This window comes from Arachis hypogaea, chromosome 18, assembly GCF_003086295.3.
Source record: "Arachis hypogaea cultivar Tifrunner chromosome 18, arahy.Tifrunner.gnm2.J5K5, whole genome shotgun sequence".
In the NCBI taxonomy this organism is placed as follows: domain Eukaryota; kingdom Viridiplantae; phylum Streptophyta; class Magnoliopsida; order Fabales; family Fabaceae; genus Arachis; species Arachis hypogaea.
In genome coordinates, this window is record NC_092053.1 from 38,173,318 (window position 1) to 38,193,328 (window position 20,011).

At 38.8% G+C, this 20,011-nt stretch overlaps 1 protein-coding gene across 3 annotated transcripts; it reads left to right on the forward strand.

Moving 5' to 3' along the window:
• Positions 1 to 10: 10 nt before the first annotated feature.
• On the forward strand, positions 11 to 14,495 carry LOC112772055 (uncharacterized). 3 transcript variants are annotated; one of them, XM_072226009.1, is made up of 3 exons: positions 48 to 512; positions 845 to 973; positions 10,461 to 14,495. In XM_072226009.1, the coding sequence occupies exon 3, from the start codon at positions 10,462 to 10,464 to the stop codon at positions 11,533 to 11,535; it is 1,074 nt and encodes a 357-aa protein (XP_072082110.1). In that variant the 5' UTR covers positions 48 to 512; positions 845 to 973; position 10,461; the 3' UTR covers positions 11,536 to 14,495. The 3 variants fall into 3 exon arrangements, 2 of the variants coding, with proteins under 2 accessions (XP_072082111.1, XP_072082110.1); XR_011876789.1 differs by lacking the exon at positions 10,461 to 14,495 and adding an exon at positions 5,202 to 5,878 and having other exon boundaries at positions 50 to 512; XM_072226010.1 differs by lacking the exon at positions 10,461 to 14,495 and having other exon boundaries at positions 11 to 512; positions 845 to 8,375.
• The last annotated feature ends 5,516 nt before the right edge of the window (positions 14,496 to 20,011 follow it).

Sequence of the window (20,011 nt, forward strand, 5' to 3'; positions counted from 1 at the left end):
ATTGTAATTGCAGTATTTAGTATGTTTTGAAATAAATTTTTTATTCAAAAAAAATTAGTTTTTTTTTGGATGGTTCACGCGGGTCGAAGAGATTGACCTGCAAAATCCCAAACCAGGAAGAACATAACTCTTGTCCTAGTTCTTACCCACTATCTACTAGGACCCCTTCCTAGTTAGTAATTACTACCCATGTTTCATCCCTTTCTACCCATACAAAATGACGTTAGAAAAAAAGAGCTGATTAACGAAAAGAACGAAGGTCCTGACGTGAATGATGTCTATGCGGGAAACTATGGACAAGCTACTGCAACGACCTAATCCTGGGCAAGTGAATAAAAACCTGTTATAGAGGAGATGCCCACTAATTAAAAGGAAGTTATGAAGACTAGGAACACCTGCTAAGAGTTGACGGATTCACTTCTGCCGAGATATCATTGCATGTAACAATTCGCATAAGGTTAAGATACCACTGCTGATCCTACTTCATCTTCCATTCCTTTTCTGCTTATGAGGTATGTCCATTCTCTCTTTCCTGAGAATTTCTACAATTTGGCTAGGCAGAGAGATAGACCATTGATGTTGGAGTTGTTTTTGCAATTTTAGGCCTGCTAGAGTGTGAGCCAGTCAATTTTCATCTATTGGAATCTAAGAAAATCTCAATTCGGGAGTCTATTCTGGACAACTTTTATGTCTTGAATTCTTGTTTTGAGAGCTTAAATTAATTGTAGATTATATGATTCAATTGTTGCTTTTTCAATTCTAAGATTTTCTGCTAAAATGATAGCCTCCCTGATTGCAAGTGCTTATGCTGATAGGTTAGAACTTGTTTGTATTTCTACTGCAGTCCCTCCCCTGAGGTTTTCATTGCTGTCTCTGATTGCTACTACTATGGCTCCGGAATTGGTTTCATTGGAAAAGGCAACATCTGCGTTTAGCTTGTGCCAATTTGGTGGTGGAGGTCTCTAAAAAATAGGTGCTGAATTTCTCTTACTTTTTTTTCTTGTATGTGATTTTTTCCTCCTCTGTTGCATTTAGATAATCCAATTCCAATAGTTTTACATGCTTGATTGTTGTCTCTGGATTGGGATCTATAGTTTGATAGACTTTCTCGTTCCTTACTTTTCAAATTGTCCACATTGTGATGTCAATCCTACTCCATGTTTGAATTGCTTCGGGTTTGCTTCCTTGGTTGCACTTCCTTAACATGTCTTGTAACCATGTTCTTGCCGATTTAACACTTTCCTTTATTGGAATGCATTGAGTTTGTGAGCCAAACCAAACCGCTCTGGTCTACTCACAGAATAACAGAGCATGTTCTGTTGTCTCTTCCTCCTGCATACAAATAGGACATAGGTTACAGTTGGTTATCTTTTTTTAGATCAAATTGCTTTTACTGGTAAAATGTTGTGAGCCATCCTTCGTAAGGACATTTTGATCTTTTGTGATGTTCTCAAATTCTAGATTCCTAGCCAAAGATCATCCATAAGAGTGCTTGTTGAGGGGATATTTTTTGAGGTTCTTTTCTCTTATTTTTTTGCTATGTGGTACCTTGTTTTTATAGTGTAATTTCCATCTTATTGTAAGGCCAAATTAGGTTGTCCATCTCTGCTATTCTGCAAATTGAGGTTTGGATTATTTTCTTTGCAATGATCAGGAAAAAGAGATTCTGAATCTTAGATTGGTCCTACTCCCTGGATGTAGAGATTAATGCCTTCACTCTTAGATTTTCATTGTTGTTCTTGTCTATTGGTTGCTCCACGCCATGGATCCAGTTATCCTTCCTCACTTTTACATTCCTTCCTTAGCCTATGTTTCACTTCGCTTTATTTCTCAAAAGATCTCTTCCCTGCAGAATGTTGTTCCAAATCCAAGAACCTCTCCAGCATTTTACGGCCTCCCAAAATTTGCAATTTGAAAAATATAGAGCTTTCATACTTCTGACCCGAATGTCATTCGGGTTTTTGGTGATCCTCCATGCTTGCTTGGCTAGTTAGGCTGTGTTTTGGTGATGGAACTCCTTGAATCCGAGGCCTCTTTCCTTTTTGATCGTGCAAAGCTTTGACCACGCTTTCCAGCATACTCCTCTTTCTTTTCCTTAGTTTCTCTACCAAAATTTAGCCACCTTTGCACTTAGATTGTTGCAAAAGGATTTTGGAAATTTTAAGAAGCTCATGGCATAGGTTGGTATCGCTTGGATGACTGCTTTTATGAGCACTTTCTTGCCAGCTTGATTCAACAAGCTATCTTTCCACCCTTCTATTTTACCATCCACCTTTTCCATAATCCAATCCAAAGACTTGCTCTCTGATCTCTTCCATTGCGCCGGTAACCCTAAGTATTTTCCCAGATTGTCCCACGTTAGGATGTTGAGGTTATCTGCTTGTCAACTCTTGTTTGAAGAGAAACTTGGCTTCCAAAGATTATCCATGACTTTTCTAAATTGATGACTTGGCCTGATACTGAGGTATATTCATTGAGAACTTGAAGAAGTTGGTATATTTTCTTTTCTTTTGCACCTAAAAAGATAATACAATCATCTGCAAATAATAAATGAGAGATAACTAGTGCTGTTGGGGCTAATTTGAATCCCAAAATCAGGTTTTTATTAAGAGCTCTGGTGCGCGGAATTACACTTCGCACAACTGAACCAGCAAGTGCACTGGGTCGTCCAAGTAATACCTGAGTGAGTCAGGGTCGATCCCACGAGGATTGTGATTTGAAGCAAGCTATGGTTATCTTGTAGATCTTAGTCAGGAGGATAGAAAAGTTGGTTGGTTGTTTAAAATGCATAAAAGTAAAATAAAGATAACGTTACTCAATTGATGGTGAATGCAATGATAAGAAGATGGTTAAGGCTTCAGAGATGCTTTGCTCTTCGGGATCAATTTGGCCCTACTGTCTACTCCAACTGTGAATGACTTCTTCTATGGTAGGCTGTATGTGATCAACGCCTTTCTTGAGAGGTTGCCGATTCTCCTCCAGTGTTGAACCCCAAGGTTAGTGCGGATCCAGTCTGATTGAGGGTGAAGCTCCTGCAGTTCATTCTCCTTGATGATCCTACTCAAAACGCCACAGACAAGGTCAAATCTTCTGGATCAAAGAATGTTGCGCCTTTGGTTCTAGCCTCCTCCACAAAGACTCTAATCTCCCCATACCTCGGCTGAACTGATGTCTCGAGAAGTCCCCAACGAAGTCGTGGATTTCCCGTATAAGAGATGTATAATCAAGCTAGTGGTTCATCATTGTCCGATGAAAGACTCACTCTGAACCCATGTAGAATGAGATAACCTTGTGCCGGTTCAATGCATTCGTAAGGATGAAGAACGAAGATACATCTTAGAATAGAGACTCAAACACGGATTGAAGATAGAACAGTAATACTTTTATTAATCCATAAAACTCAGCAAAGCTCTTCCCCTCAACCTAGGAGGTTTAGAGACTCATGATAGAAATACAATAGAAACATAAAAGTGGGCAAGAGTTTTTCTAACAACGATGAACTCTTGTATATATATACTAATCTAATGACTAAGGATTACAGAAATATGATAGGCTTAGACTTGTAGTGCAAAAATCTACTTCTGGGGCCCACTTGGTGAGTGTTTGGGCTGAGCTTTAGTGTCTCCCACGTGCTAGGATACTCCTTGGGCGTTGAACGCTGGCTAAGGACACCTTTATGGGCATTGGACGCTGGTCACTCCTCCCTTGGGCGTTGGACGCCAGGACTGTGGTAGATGGCTGGCGTTGAACGCCAGTTTTGGGCCTTCAATTATAAAGTAAAGTATGGACTATTATATATTTCTGGAAATCCTGGATGTTAGCTTTCCATAGCCGTTAAGAACGCTCTATTTGGACTTGTATAGCTCCAGAAAAGCTCCTTCGAGTGCACAGAGGTCAGATCCTGACAGCATCTGCAGTGCTTTCTCTGCCTTTGAATCAGACTTTTGCTCCAACTCCTCAATTTCTGCCAGAAAATACCTGAAATTGCATAAAAACACAAAAACTCAAAGTAGAATCTAAATATGTGAATTTTACACTAAAACCTATGAAAATATAATGAAACTTAAACAAAACATGCTAAAAACTATATGAAAATTATGCCAAAAAGCGTATAAAATATCCGTTCATCAAGCTCTATCCATAAGGATGGTAAAAACTTATGAAACAATGATAAAAAGGTAGGGTGAAAGGGGGTTTCCCTGTCTTAATCCTCTCTGGGAAATGATTTTCCTAGTGAGATGTCACACTTTTGATGCATTCCATGGTTAGCTTAATCCACTTCTGGTGAAAACCAAAAGCCTTGAGAACTTCTTCAATAAAATTCTATTCCATCCTATCATACACTTTATTCATATTCAGTTTAATGGCTATGTCTTGTGAGGCTTCTCTTCCTTTGTTGGGAATCCTATGAAAAGCTTCTTGAATAATGACTATGTTGTCCTGGATCACCCTTCTGCTTATGCACTTTAAGTAGGCGAAACTATTTTCTCCATAATACCTTTCAGCCTGGCCACCATCACTTTTGCTATTATCTGATATACATAATTACAGCAACTTGTTGGTCTCAAGTAATTTAGGCTCTCTGCTTGCTTAATTTTAGGGATAAGCACTACTTGTGTCTCATTAATTTCTTTGGGGATGTAGCCTTTGTCAAAGAAACTTTTAACCACCGCACATTTGTCTTTTGGATGGTGTTCCAATGTTTTTGATAAAATTGTCCACTAAAAACATTGGATCTTGGGGCTCTTGATCCATCCATGCCAAAAATAGCTTGCTTTCTTTCCTTCTCTGTGACTTCTTTTAGAAGGTCATTGTTCATGTCTTATGATACTCTAACGGGAACATAGTTTATACATTCGGGTTTGTTGTTACTCCCTCTAGATGTGAACAGTCCCGAATAATATTCCTCAATTAGTCCCAAAATATCTTTCCGATTATGAATTCAGTTACCTTCATTGTTCCTCAATCTGTCTACTCGGTTCCTATCTGATAAACCCATATTTCATGATATATTTTGTGCTCAATTTAAGTGATTTATTCAACCCTTCACCCATTTATTCATGTGAAATTGCATGGTTTTACTTTCCCTTCCTTATTATGTGATATATGTGAAAAACATGTTTCCTATGCTTTAAAAATAATTATTTTAATTACCTTTTATTACCATTCGATGCCGTGATTTGTGTGTTGAGTATTTTCAGATCTCCTAAGGCAGGAATGATTTAAAGGATGGAAAGGAAACATACAAAAATGGAAGGAAAGCATAAAATGGAGTTTTTGAAGAAACTGGCAGCGACGCGAACGCATGGACGACGCGGCCGCATGCCTAGCGCAAAAAGGCATCGACGCGAACGCGTGACTGACGCGGATGCATGCCTTGAGCAGAACGCAGATGACGCGTACGCGTGACCGAAGCGAACGTGTGACATGGAAAACTCCCAGATGACACGACCGCGTGACCCACACGGACGCGTGACAGATGCCACGCACCAGAAACTGCAGAAAACGCTCCTAGCAATTTCTGAAGCCCTTTTTGGCCCAGATCCAAGTTCATAAAGCATAGATTAGAGGTTATAAAGTGGGAGAATGCATCCATTCAAGGAGGTTTTTTTCAATTATTCACTTTTCATACTTTAAATGTAGCTTTTAGAGAGAGAGGTTCTCTCCCCTCTCTTAGGTTTTAGGATTAGGATTCCTCTTTAAGGATTTAAGATTTCAACCCTTTCTCAGGTTCAATATTTCTTTTACTTCATATTTCTCTCTTACTTTCAGACACTTTAATGCTTTCCTTTAATTACTTATGTTGCCAAATTGGCTTATGAACTCTCTATGTTTAGATTGATTTTCTCTTATTAATGCAATTGAGGTATTTCAGATTTATGATTCTTATTTAGCCTTCTATATTCTTGGCTTTAATTGATTAACTGGAGGCTCTTGAGTTATCAACTTATCGTGATTGATTGTTATGTCGGTGAATTGACTGGAATTCCACTAACTCTAGTCTTTCCTTAGAAGTTGGCTAGGACTTGGGAATCTAACTAATTAGTTCAATTGACTTTCCCTTACTTTCGTAAAGGTTAATTAAGTGGGATTAACTTCAATTCTCATAGGAGTAACTAGGATAGGACTTCTGAATTTTCATACCTTGCCAAGAGTTTATTTTATAGTTATTTATTTATTTTATTTGTCATTTAAATTACTTGTTCCTTACTTTCAAAACTCCCAATTTACAAAACTCATAACCAATAATAAGAACACCTCCCTGCAGTTCCTTGAGAAGACGACCCGAGGTTTAAATACTTTGGTTATCAATTTTAAAGGAGTTTGTTACTTGTGACAACCAAAACGTTTGTACGAAAGGATTTTCTGTTGGTTTAGAAGCTATACTTACAATGCGATCATATTTTTATATTTCTTTACCGATAGAAAAATCGAACGTCAAAAATAGCGCCGTTGCCGGGAAACTGCAAACGTGTGCCTTGTTATTGGTTATTGTAAATATTTTTCTTTTATTTGTTTATTTTTTTTTTGTTTTTCCCTTTCATTTCTATTAGCTACTATGAATTCTCACCCCCTCTCGCTTTGAGTTTGGTTCTAAATCTGTTGAAAGGAGTGGAAGCTACAACAGGAATATGCATCAAGGTCTAAGCAATCAAAGATGGATGGAGCCAAGAGGATCTGATCAACTCTTTAGGCAACAACACCCTCCAAGATATCATGGGCAAGTACCACTCTACAATGCATACCAAGCTGATAGACATGGTGGATCCCCTTGTAATTACCAACAAGCCCCACCCTGTGCTTATTGACCATCCTCTCAACGTAGCTTTGAACCACCACACTCACAAGTTCCTTTTCACCATTCACCACCGTATGACCCTTATCCACCACAATCCCAATCCAATTACTCCCAAGAACTACCACATTCTTATTTTGAACCCTCTTTCCCAACCAACGAACCCTCTTACCCACCCCAACCTCCAATGAATGACAAACTTCATGTTCTTCTTCAAGGGCAAGAGAGGATGCAAAGGGGCATTCTGGAACTCACTACTGCCTTAACTGAGGTAGTAAATATAATAGCTTCCCGACATCTGAGCACTCGAAGCACTCCCATGGCTACATGTGGAGAATCAAAAGAAGAGCGAAGCATGAAGGAGACACTAGAAACCTCGGTGGACAATGAGGAGCATGGCTTTGTATTGGAACAAGTGGAGGAAGCCATGATAGTTGTAGAAGAAGAAGTGGTTGAAGATTTAGGAGATGCTGAACCTCCATGGGAATCGAGAACTGTAAAGGATTCTGCTGAGAAGTTCGAAATTGATGCCAAAGAGGACAGTGCACAACCTCCAAAGCATATACCTTGTGAAAAATTGGACGGAACAGACCAAGAAATTGATTCCATTGGCAGTGATGACCATGAATCAAGCTCTCCTAGTTATGAACTTGCATCCGCAACTGAACTTCATGAGTCTGAAGAACCTTATCCAAGTGAATACGAAGATGATGTCGAGGTAGATTTCTCTCAACCTCCAACGTATGACTTGAGTGACGAGGAAGACATAGAAGACTTTGATCAAGACGCAGTTGCAGTTGAAAAATTTTGCAAAGAAATGGAGGAATTCACAGAAGAATATAAGGGAGTAGAACTTACAGAACCACTGGAAACACCTATCCCAAGGCCATTACCACCTAATACAAGCTTCAAGTGGGTACAATCCTTAACCTTTATCTTTACCTTTCCACTTGAATATGGTTTGCTTGAAACAGATGGCCAGCTTAGAGCTCTCTGCAGCTTTAAGAGTAAGAGGGAAATAGCTCGTACTCAGAGCTGGTGTACAAGGTTCAATAAGGTTCTGCACTTCAATTCGAAGTGCAAGGATTGGTATCAAGTTCAATTGAATGGGTCTCAGGAGGCGTTTGGTCATCTTGGTGCGAACACAATTTCTAAACCGTCCGGATGGAAGAATATAGATCAAGCCAAAGGCAGATTTAAAAGCAAAGTTTGGGATCCTGGAAAATATTCTGACATTCATCACCCCGGTAGCCTGAGAATCTGTTTGAAGCTGCTCAAAAGCTTTACATGCCTAGTTTGGGACCCCGGAGGCTGTTGGCATTCCAAACATTAGTGGAGATTTCTGGATGAATTTAAGCACAAGCCACCATAACAGGAAGCTCATCAAATGTCCAACTTAAGGACTTTAACTAAAAGTGCTAGGTGGGAGACAACCCACCATGGTATGATCGTTCCTGTTTCAATTTTATTTCGTTTTGTTTGTTTTTATATTATATTATTTTCATTGAACCTGGATATTATTCATTAGCATTGCATACTGCATAAGTGTATAATTGCATAAAAAAAAAAAACAAAAAAATTGCACGCGACGCGACAGCGTCGCCGACGGATCCGCGTCACCAGTGCATTAGGAAGAAAAGGAAAGTGAACAGAAAGTCACGTGAAAGCGTGGTTGGAGGCGTGCCTTTGGAACAATTTTTCCACGCGACCACATCGCCAACATGTTCGCGTCAGTCGTGACAAACACCTCCCACGCGTCCGCGTCACTCATGCGAACGCGTGATCTGGAAATCGGCGTAAAAAATCCAACGCCCATAAATCTGGGCTGGAATCGTGTGGCTGGTGTGTGTTTAGCACAAAACGGCCCACGCTTTCGCATCCTTGACGCAAATGCGTCACTTGCAAAACACCCATCCCACACGAAAGCGTGAGCGACGCGTCCGCGTCGCGTGGATATTATGGCCCCCTAAATGGAGACAGAAAGTTGCGCTGAAACGACGCGGGAATTGTGCATTTAGCACAATTTACAGCGACGCGGTCGCGTGCCTCACGCGTCCGTGTCATCCATCTTGTACCCAACCCGCGCGATCGCGTCAATCACGCGACCGCGTCAATCCCATTTCACCCTAGCCACGCGATCGCGTGCCCCACTTGTTCGCGTGGATTCAAAATCACTAACCCCAACCACGCGAAACCCTATTCCCCCCTCCCCCCCCGCGTCACCATTCTCTTCCCCCTAACCCCCCCTCTGCTCCCTCTCTGCTCCCCACCCAAACACCACCACCCCCAACCACCACTCCGACCACTGCACCACCCCCAACCACCCAGACCACCACGCGACACCCCCCTCTCCCCTTTCTCTCCTTCTTCCTTCCCTCCCTTTCTTCTCTCTCTTCTTCCCTCCACCACCGCTGCTCCCACCGTGGCCAGCCACCACCACCACGCCACCAGCGCCACCACGCCACTAGCGCCACCTCCCACCAGCGCCGCCTCCAACCCACAACCCTCGCCCCATTCTCCCTTCCTCTCCCCCTCACCCAAACCCCAACCCCCAACCCGACCCTGCTCCGCCACAGTGCCGCCACTGCCCCCTAGTGCCGCCGCTTTCCCACCACCATCTCTCTTCCCTCACCTCTGCTCACACACATACCAGGTTCCGCCGAACGCCAATTTCTCTTTCCTTCATAGTTAGTTGCTTATTTTTTCCGATTATGTTCAAATTAGGCTAGTTAGAGATGCATGTTTGTAGTGGATTCTAGGTGGTTAGGTAGCTAGGATGTGGTTAGTGGATTTAGGCCTGATAATTACGCCATTCTTGCTACCTGTTTTCTTTATTCTGCAATTTTGGTCTGGCTGTGGTATTCATATTGTTCATATGCTGTTCTTCACTATTTCATGATGCTGTTACACTGCTCTTTCATGTTCATATTACTTGTGTCTATTTGCAGCTTTATTTTAATTTCTATGAACTGTTCTGCTGGCTGTTTATTACCCGAAAACATCAAATTTTAGCCGGAATGCTGCCCAATTTTTTACAAATTGTTTTCATGTATTGAGTTTGGAACTTACTGTTTTGCCTTACTTGGCAACACCAAACCAATGCATGCGTACCCGGGCTAGCATTCTTATTCCTTTTGATCCCCTAGTTAATAACTTGAACTATTGATGATTTCATGTTAGTTTTGCAACTTTTCTATCCTTCTGAATTTTCATCAATACATTGATATTTTTGCTTGAATTTGAGTTTATTATTCTTTAAATTTGTGAATTTCTTGTTACCTAGGGAACATTTATCATGCCACTCACTTTAATTTTCTCTCTCTTAACTCAGTGATTTCCACTTTCTCACCTCTTTTTCAATCTTAACCGATCTAACTTTCAAACTTCTCTCTTTGGTTTTTAACTGTTTACTTTAACTTTCTAACTCAAGGCATGATTCTTATTTTTCCTACTTAACATGACTTCTACTTATATTACATTTTGGATTGTGATTTTTCATCTCAGATTTCTAACTCAAATACAATCCATAATGCACATATACTTAACTCATTTCATAATTCTACTGCTCTTTTGCCACTATGTGCTTCTATTGTTATTATTCTATTTGCCCACTTGTTTTCCTGCTTTTGTTCTTCAATTATATCCTGGAATTTCTATTTTTCAGGATGTCTAACCCTCAGTGCAAAGGAAAAGGCAAAGCCACCACTGGCAAAAAGAAAAGAGGCAAATCCTCTATGTCTATCCTGGACATTATGCATGATGACTCCTGGCGGGAAAAGCACTTTACCCCGCAGGAGAAGGCTGACCAGCTCCTCCCTACCAATGATCCAGTTAAATTTGCAAACAGATACTGTGAGCTGAAGTATCCAGTGTTTGCCACCTCCAGGAACCTGTACCTGGAGAGGACTCTGAAAATTCCAGAAGAACTACAGCAGTACACCTCCGAACAGATAAAACAGAGAGGCTGGTTCTTCTTGGAGAGAAACTTGACAGAGGTCAATGCTTCCTGGGTCAGAGAGTTTTACTGCAACTATTTCAAGACTTCCCTGGATGCAGTGCACCTCAGAGGAAAACAGATACTGGTCACTGAGGAAGCCATTGAGGATATTCTGCAGCTTCAGCCTAAGTCAGATCAGCCTGACGGTTACCAAAGGGCTGAAGAGGACATGCACTTCATGAGATTTGACTGGGATGCTGTCAAGCAGAGGATAGCCCTTGATCCTACTGTCCCATGGGTCATGGGAAAGAACACAGCGATGCCTAAGGGTATCAAACTGATGTATCTGAATGATGAGGCTCGGCTCTGGCACCATATCCTGAGCAACTTTGTTATGCCGAGCACTCATGAGACGGAGCTGTCTGCTGCTATGATCACCCTCCTCTGGTGTGTGATGGAGGGTAAGGACCTGTATCTTCCACGATTCATCCGGTATTACAAGGTCAGGGTCCATGTCAGAGGCACTATCCCTTTCCCATATCTGATTACCCAGCTCGGCCGTCGAGCTGACGTGCCTTGGGAGCTGGCTGATGCAAAGCCGACTGCTGCAGACTACAAGAAGATCATTCCTCACAGCAGAAAGTTTCAAGATTTAGGCTACAGACCTCCATTCCTTACCGCTTCTGGTGAGGTAGCCACATCTTCAGCTGCCCCTTCTTCTTCCACTGCTACACCAGTCCCACCCACTGCACCTCCACCTGCCTCAGAGCCTGTTTACCACCTCGTGCACCGCTTATTTTAGCAGCTGGACCAGATGGAGCGCCACAACCGGCGGCAATATGAGCGATCTGAGCGTCGCAACAAGCGACGCTATGAGCACCTCAAGTTGATGATCCGATCTGGCGGCGACATCCCCTCCGAGCATGACACACCATCAGAGCCATCTGAGGAGGAGGCGGACGAGCAAGAGGAGGAGACACATGCACATAGAGAGGCTGAGCAGGCAGGACCAGAGCAGGCTGTGCCACAGCAGGAGGAGCCACACCAGATTCAGGCCGCAGACCCAGAGATTCCTATATAGTCAGAGCCTCCACTGCAGCAGACAGATCCTCCTACCCTCATCCAGTCCGCAGACCTTCAGGCTACCACCGAGACTCCAGCAGCCCGTCCTTCCGGTGATGACACTCCTTCACACCCAGCTTGAGTGAGCATCGAGGACGATGCTACATTTTAAGTGTGGGGAGGTCGCCATCCCTGGCGTATTTTTTTGGTGAACCACTACAGACTCTTTTATCTTATTTTTTTATTTTCCTACATTTTTATTTTTATTTTCATTTTTCAGTACTTATACATTGTTCTTTTGCTATATTTTTACCCTATTTTCCGCATTTTGCACTTTAGTTCATATTTTAGCCATTTAGTTTAGTTTGTAATTCTAAACTTATTAGTTATAGAATATGTGGATTAATTAGTATAAAGTTTACCCTTTTAGCATATAATAGTTTGATTTAATTGAAAATAAAAGGAGTAAACTAGAGACTTTAACATAATCAAACAATCCACACACCTTGTATATATAGCATTACATGTTAGTTAGTTACCAACATTTCATCAAGGAGGAACACTAAGATTTTAAGGGCCACCCTAAAAATTACATTGAGAATAATGGGAACTCTTAATTTCTTCTTGCATGACATGTATAACTGATATATGATTTTCGAGCTGGAGAACACACAGCCTGTGAGTTTTGAGCTTAATTGTATGGTTGTATTCAGACCATAAATTTTATTCCTGTGTGTTTTACCCTTCTTTTTCATTCTGATGTTCTTTACTTTGTTTTAATCTATATGTCCAATTATAGAATATAGATACATACCAAGAGATGATTGAGGCCATCATTTGAATTTTTCCTCACTTATCCCAAATTAGCCTACCTTTTACATCACCCTTGTTAGCCCCCTTGAGCTTTTTAATCCCCTCTTGCTTTATAAACCACATTACTAGCCTTAAGCAGAAAAACAAAATAAAAATCCCAAGTTGAATCCTTGGTTAGTTTAAGATAGAAATTGTGTATTGTTTAAGTGTGGAAAATTTTATGAGAACATGGGATGATAGAAACAAAGTAGGAATTTAAAAAGAGTAAGCTATTTCAAAAACAAAAATTTGGGAAGCATGCTCATGTGAGATCAAAACAATGGGATTACCATGTGCATTGATTTATAATAAAAAAAAAGTATTTTTACATTTTCAGTATTTAATTAAGGGAATACACAAAGAAATTCCCCAAAATGCAAAATAAAAAAGAGTCAATGCACATGGGTCAAAATTTCAAATTTAAAATTAATGTATGAGCTTGTAATCCAAAAGGAAAAATGTTGGGTAAATAGGTTAAGGAACTTTAAAATTATATATAGTATGTATGCTAGGTGAGATCTTAAACTAATCAAGGATTCATTTATTAGCTCACTTAGCCTTATACATATACCCTTACCTTTACCTTAGCCCCATTACAACCTTGAATAAGACCTCATGATTTTTGTATGTCTGTATTCTATAATTGTTGATTGGTTAGATGAAGAACAAAGTTATAGAAAGTAAGGATAGAAAAAGAATAGAGTGATTAACCCAATAAACACTGAGTGACTAGAGAGTAAACACAAAATCCAGTGAGGGTTCAATAGCTCATCACCATACATCTCTGCTTAAATTGTTAATTGTCTTGCAAGTTTGTGAAATATTTTTACCCATCTCAATTGTAAAAGTGCTTTTACATTATCTAAGGTTTGGCTATGCATATATGATTCCTTGAGGATATGAATTAATTTAACTACATGTAAGCTTTATATACAAGTGAATAATAACTAGAATTGCATGATTCATTTAGGTAGTTGCATTTAGAATAGATTGCATTACATGAGATTCCACCACTCTAACCTTACCTTATTCTTTATCTTGGATTTAGCATGAGGACATGTTATTGTTTAAGTGTGGGGAGGTTGATAAACCCATATTTCATGATATATTTTGTGCTCAATTTAAGTGATTTATTCAACCCTTCACCCATTTATTCATGTAAAATTGCATGGTTTTACTTTTCCTTCCTTATTATGTGATATATGTGAAAAACATGTTTCCTATGCTTTAAAAATAATTATTTTAATTACCTTTTATTACCATTCGATGCCGTAATTTGTGTGTTGAGTATTTTCAGATCTCCTAAGGCAGGAATGATTTAAAGGATGGAAAGGAAACATACAAAAATGGAAGGAAAGCACAAAATGGAGTTTTTGAAGAAACTGGCAGCGACGCAAACGCATGGACGATGCGGCCGCATGCCCAGCGCGAAAAGGCATCGACGCGAACGTGTGACTGACGTGGATCCGTGCCTTGAGCAGAACGCAAATGATGCGTACGCGTGACCGAAGCGAACGCGTGACAAGGAAAACTCCCAGATGACGCGACCGCGTGACCCACACAGACGCGTGACAGACGCCACTCACCAGAAACTGCAGAAAACGCTCCCAGCGATTTCTGAAGCCCTTTTTGACCCAGATCCAAGTTCAGAAAGCACAGATTAGAGGTTATAAAGTGGAAAAATACATCCATTCAAGGAGGTTTTTTTCAATTATTCACTTTTCATACTTTAGATGTAGCTTTTAGAGAGAGAGGTTCTCTCCTCTCTCTTAGGTTTTAAGATTAGGATTCCTCTTTAAGGATTTAGGATTTCAACCCTTTCTCAGGTTCAATATTTCTTTTACTTCATATTTCTCTCTTACTTTCAGACACTTTAATGCTTTCCTTTAATTACTTATGTTGCCAAATTGGCTTATGAACTCTCTATGTTTAGATTGATTTTCTCTTATTAATGCAATTGAGGTATTTCAGATTTATGATTCTTATTTAGCTTTCTATATTCTTGGCTTTAATTGATTAACTGGAGGCTCTTGAGTTATCAACTTATCGTGATTGATTGTTATGTCGGCTAATTGACTGGAATTCCACTAACTCTAGTCTTTCCTTAGGAGTTGGCTAGGACTTGGGAATCTAACTAATTAGTTCACTTGACTTCCCCTTGCTTTCGTAAAGGTTAAGTAAGTGAGATTAACTTCAATTCTCATAGGAATAACTAGGATAGGACTTCCGAATTTTCATACCTTGCCAAGAGTTTATTTTATAGTTATTTATTTTATTTGTCATTTAAATTACTTGTTCCTTACTTTCAAAACCCCCAATTTACAAAACTCATAACCAATAATAAGAACATCTCCTTGCAGTTCCTTGAGAAGATGACCCGAGGTTTAAATACTTCGGTTATCAATTTTAAAGGGGTTTGTTACTTGTGACAACCAAAGCGTTTGTACGAAAGGATTTTCTGTTGGTTTAGAAGCTATACTTACAATGCGATCATATTTTTATATTTCTTTACCGATAGAAAAACCAAACGTCACTATCCCTCCTATAAAGAGTTGAAGCATGAAAGTAGGTTGTGTTGCAATCTCCCCACTTGAGCCATTTAATTCTTGACCTTTGCTCCCAAAACTTCTCTTCTTGTCTCTATAGCTCTTTAATTTTTTCCTTTGTCTCCTTGATCTGATCAAGCTGGTCGGCAGTATGAGGAGAGTTTAGGAGTTGTTGGATCTTGTATTGCCATTTAGATATTTTCTTGTCTGCTCTTTGATACAGAATTTACAAACAATATCCGTATAACTACCAGCAAGTGCACTGGGTCGTACCAAGTAATAAACTCACGGTGAGTGAGTGTCGATCCCACGAGGATTAATGGATTTCTTTTCTTCTTTTCTTTCTATTTCTTTTCTTTTCTTCCCTTCTCTTCTCTTCTCTTCCTTCCTTCTCCTTCAACCATCATCCAACACTACCAATTACCATCTATCACCATCTCTTTTAGTAGTTAGTTAGTTTAATTTCTGTTTAATTTTTTGTTTTTCATGATAAGTGTTGGATTACTGATTTTGTTTACTGTTTATTGCTGCTTATTATTAATCTGATGCTACTTTAGCATAATTGTTTTTTATACTCATTGTTGGATTTTTTTATTGAGGTTACAATTTGTTACTTGGTTTTGAACTCTTCATGCTTAACATTTTTGAATACCAAGTGTATGGCAATGCCTTCAAGCTCTCTACATCTCTTGAATTGCATGTTGTAGCTAGCCATCATGTAATTTGAATTCACTATCTATTGTTAGGCGAATGTGTATAATCAATGCATTTTTTTTGTTAGGTGATACTTGTTTATGATTGACCCTTATTTACATCACCTATTTCATGCATTGAGATTGTGGAATTGTGGAATTGGATTGAAAGCTTACCTAGTGACATATTTTTTTAGCTTTTCAAGCTTTGTGGACCATGCTTGCTATGTGATTGATTTTCACTTCTATCTTCTTTTTCCTAAGTTCCATAGCACCCATGTGTTCCACTTTTATATCACTTAGGTGTTGCAAACAAACTTAAATATGTGTCATTGTTTGATGTGTAAGCTCTATATTTCACTTGGTTCACTAAGTTTACTTACACATCAATCAATGTCCATTCATATCCAATTTACAATTCCTTGATTTTTGCTTGTATACTTTCATGCTTCTTTATTTCTTGTTGGGTTGTCTTAACCTAAAATTTTTTTTTTGAAGTATTTCAAGCACACTAAAATGAGTGAAGTGCATACTTTCTTTGTGTAATCGTGACATAGCTTCTATGTAATTAGTGTGTGTATTCTAAACTGTGCACAACTTAGAACCCACACACCATTTTCTTCAATGCCACACTAATTCACTCACTTCATTATAGTGATCATTACCTCATTCCAACAATCTATGCTTCCTTGCTTATGTATTTACTTGTCTTATTATATCCTGTTTCCTATTGTCAAGATGAACCATCATGAGCAAAAACAGAAGCGGGAGAAAGAACATGCAGCAGCCGGTTGATCCACCAGCTGAAGGTGGCAACTCATAAAGTTGCCGTACCCCCTTGTTCATCTTTGAATGAATCGAGGACGGTGCAAACTTTTAAGTATGGCGAGGTCGTTCGACCGATCGGCCATTTTTAGGTGACAAATTTCTAATCCCAACACTTTCGCATTTCATTTTTTAGGTCTTTTAGGATTTTTAGTTGCATTTTCTTAGTTTGCATATATATATATATATATATATATATATATATATAATAAGCTTAGTCAAAATAATGAAAATTTTCAAGAAATTTATTTATAGGGCACTCCAATTGATTGGAAAATTTTTTTTTTTTGGAACTTGCTTGAATATATTGTGGAACATGTTTCTGAGCTAAGAACACATAAGCATGTGAGTTTTGAGCTTAATTGTGTGGTTACATCATATAACCACTATTTTCATTCTTGTGTGCATTATTCTCTTTCTATGATTGTAATCTTTGATTTGTTTGATTCTTTATGTCCATTATTTTGTGTATGAATGCACTTATATGATTGAGGCCATTGTTTCAAATAGCTCACTTACCCAAATAGCCTACCCTTTTATCTTCCATTGTTAGCCAACTTTGAGCCTATGCTAAACCCATTTGTTCTTCATTTTAGCACATTACAAGCCCTAAGTGAAAAATAATAAATGTCCCTTGTTTGGATCTTTGATTAGCTTAGGCTAGTGAGAGTATTTATTATTTAATTGCGGGAAGTTTGGGAATATTAGGTGAGATAAAAGTGTATTTTTGTATTTTTTGTTGAAAATTTTGGGAATTGGGTACATACTCATACATTAAATATTTAAACCATATGCATTGGTACCTTTGTATATAATTCATCAAAAAGAAAAAAGGAAAAACAAAAAAAAAATATAAAAAAAATGTGTAGAAAAAAATATATATAGATAAAAAGAAAAAGAAAAAGAAGCAATAAGAAGGGGACAAAATGCCTCAAAGTGAAGTTCAATAATAACCAATGCATATATGTTGTGATAAAAAAATGCATGAGTGTGTGGAAAAGTGAGAATTATGGGTAGTTAGGTTAGCTTTGAATTGTATAGGTTGTAGGTTAGGTGAGAGCTTAGGTTAATCAAAGATTCAAATTTCAAGCTCACTTGACCATATGTATCCTTACCTTGACCCTAACCCCATTACAACCCATGGATAAGTCATCATGATATTTGTATGCATGCATTGAATAATTGTTGATTGTTAGATGAAAAACAAATCTTGAAAAGCATGATTAGGGGAGAATTGAGTGAATCAACCCTATACACTTGAGCGACTAGAGCGGATACACATCAGGTGAGGGTTCGATTGCTTAATTACATGTTTTCATCCATGATCATCTCTTTTCTTGCAAGTTTGTAAAATCTTTTCAATAACTCAATTCAATTGTGGGTTTGATTTGATTGCTATTGCTCTAACCCTTATATTCATATATGTATTCTTGGGAATTGATTTATTTTGACCAAGTAGTTGCATGCATTTAGATAGATTGCATGTAGGTAGATTGCATATAGATAGTTTGCATTGAATAAATGTTGATACCCTTTGTCTCTTTTTTGAGTTTAGCATGAGGACATGCTTAGTTTAAGTGTGGGGAGGTTTGATAAACCCCAATTTTGTGGTTTATCTTGTGTTGAATTTAGAGGATTTTATGAACTTATCTCACATTTATTCAATGAAATAGCATGCTTTTGTAATTCTCCCTAATTTTGTGCTTAAGAGTGAAAACATGCTTTTTAAGCCCTTAAATTGATAAATTTAATTCACTTTAATTTTATTCGATGCCTTGATATGTTTGTTGAGTGATTTCAGGTTCATAAGGCAAGTATTGGATGGAAGAAGTGAAGAGAAAAGAATGCAAAGTGGAGAATTCATGAAGAAATAAGCATTTTGGAGAATTAAGGGCCACGCGCACGCATCATCCACGCGTATGCGCACGCATCACCCACGCGTACGCGTGAGGAAGAAATTTGCCACCGACGCACACGCGTCGACCACGCGCACGCATGATGCTGGTCACGTGACCTTATTAAAGTGAATACGATGGGGTGATTTTTGAGCTGCTCTGACCCAAATCCAACTCATTCCTAAAGCTATTTGATGCAGAATTCAAGAGGGCTCTGATGCGTGAGCATCTTGTCTATCTTTTCCTAGTGAATTTGCATCTAATTTGTTGAGTTTAATTAAGAATTAATTATATTTTAGCCACTATGGATGCTATTTTGAGTTTTGTGCAATTTTATTTATTTTAGGTAGCATTTGGCGGAATTTGATGGAGTTTCTGCAGAGAAAGAGAAGAAGCCAAGGAGATGACTAGCGAATGCCGACGCGGACGCATGGCTCACGCGACCGCGCTGAATGGAGGAAATCGCAATGACGCGATCGCGTGCCTGACGCGATCGCATGGACTGGAATCTGCACAAATGACGCGAACGCGTGGACGACGCGGACGCGTCACATGAGCGATCTGCAGAATTGATAGAAAACGCTGGGGTCAATTTCTGGACTGTTTTAACTCAGTTTTCAGCCCAAAAAACACAGATTAAAAGCTGCAGAATAGACAGAACAAGTGGTCCCCACCCATCAACTGAAGATCTGTTAATTAATTCAAATTTAAATTCAAATCTTAAATTAGGAAAAGATATTATTTTAATTTTTAGTTTTAGATATTAGATTTTTAAATTCATTAGGATTAGTTATAAAAGGGGGAAGCTTTCCTTCTTTTGAGAAGGTCCCTGGGGAGATTCCACCTCATCCCATCAGGGGAACATAATTGACAATCCTAATTTTCTCTCGTTTCTATGAGCAACTAAACCTCCACTGTTAAGGTTAGGAGCTCTGTCTATTTGTATGGATTGATTTTATTGCTTTTTCTATTTTAATTTATGTATGGATTTATAATTTAAGAATTATTTTCGCTCCTTATTTTATGAATTTGGGTGGAACGGAAGTATGACCCTCTTTCTATTTGAGTTCCTGTAAAACTTGGAAAAGCTCTTTACTTGAACAACAGCTTGAAAACAATTTCTCCTAAATTTTAATTATTTAGATTTAATGGGATACGTGACATATAATCCTTTTATTTTTGGGTAATTAGAGTTTTTGTGGCATATAAACTAGAAATTGATTATCACCCTCTAATTGGAATTAATTGACCAAGAAATTAGCTGTTGATGAATTTTAGAGGAGACTAGGAAGGTCTAAGGAATTAGGGTCTAGTCACATATAGTTTGCCATAAATTAAATCCTACATGATTAAAATAGTTAGTAAGAAAAATTAATCCGGAAAAATAGATAACTCTGAAACCTTAA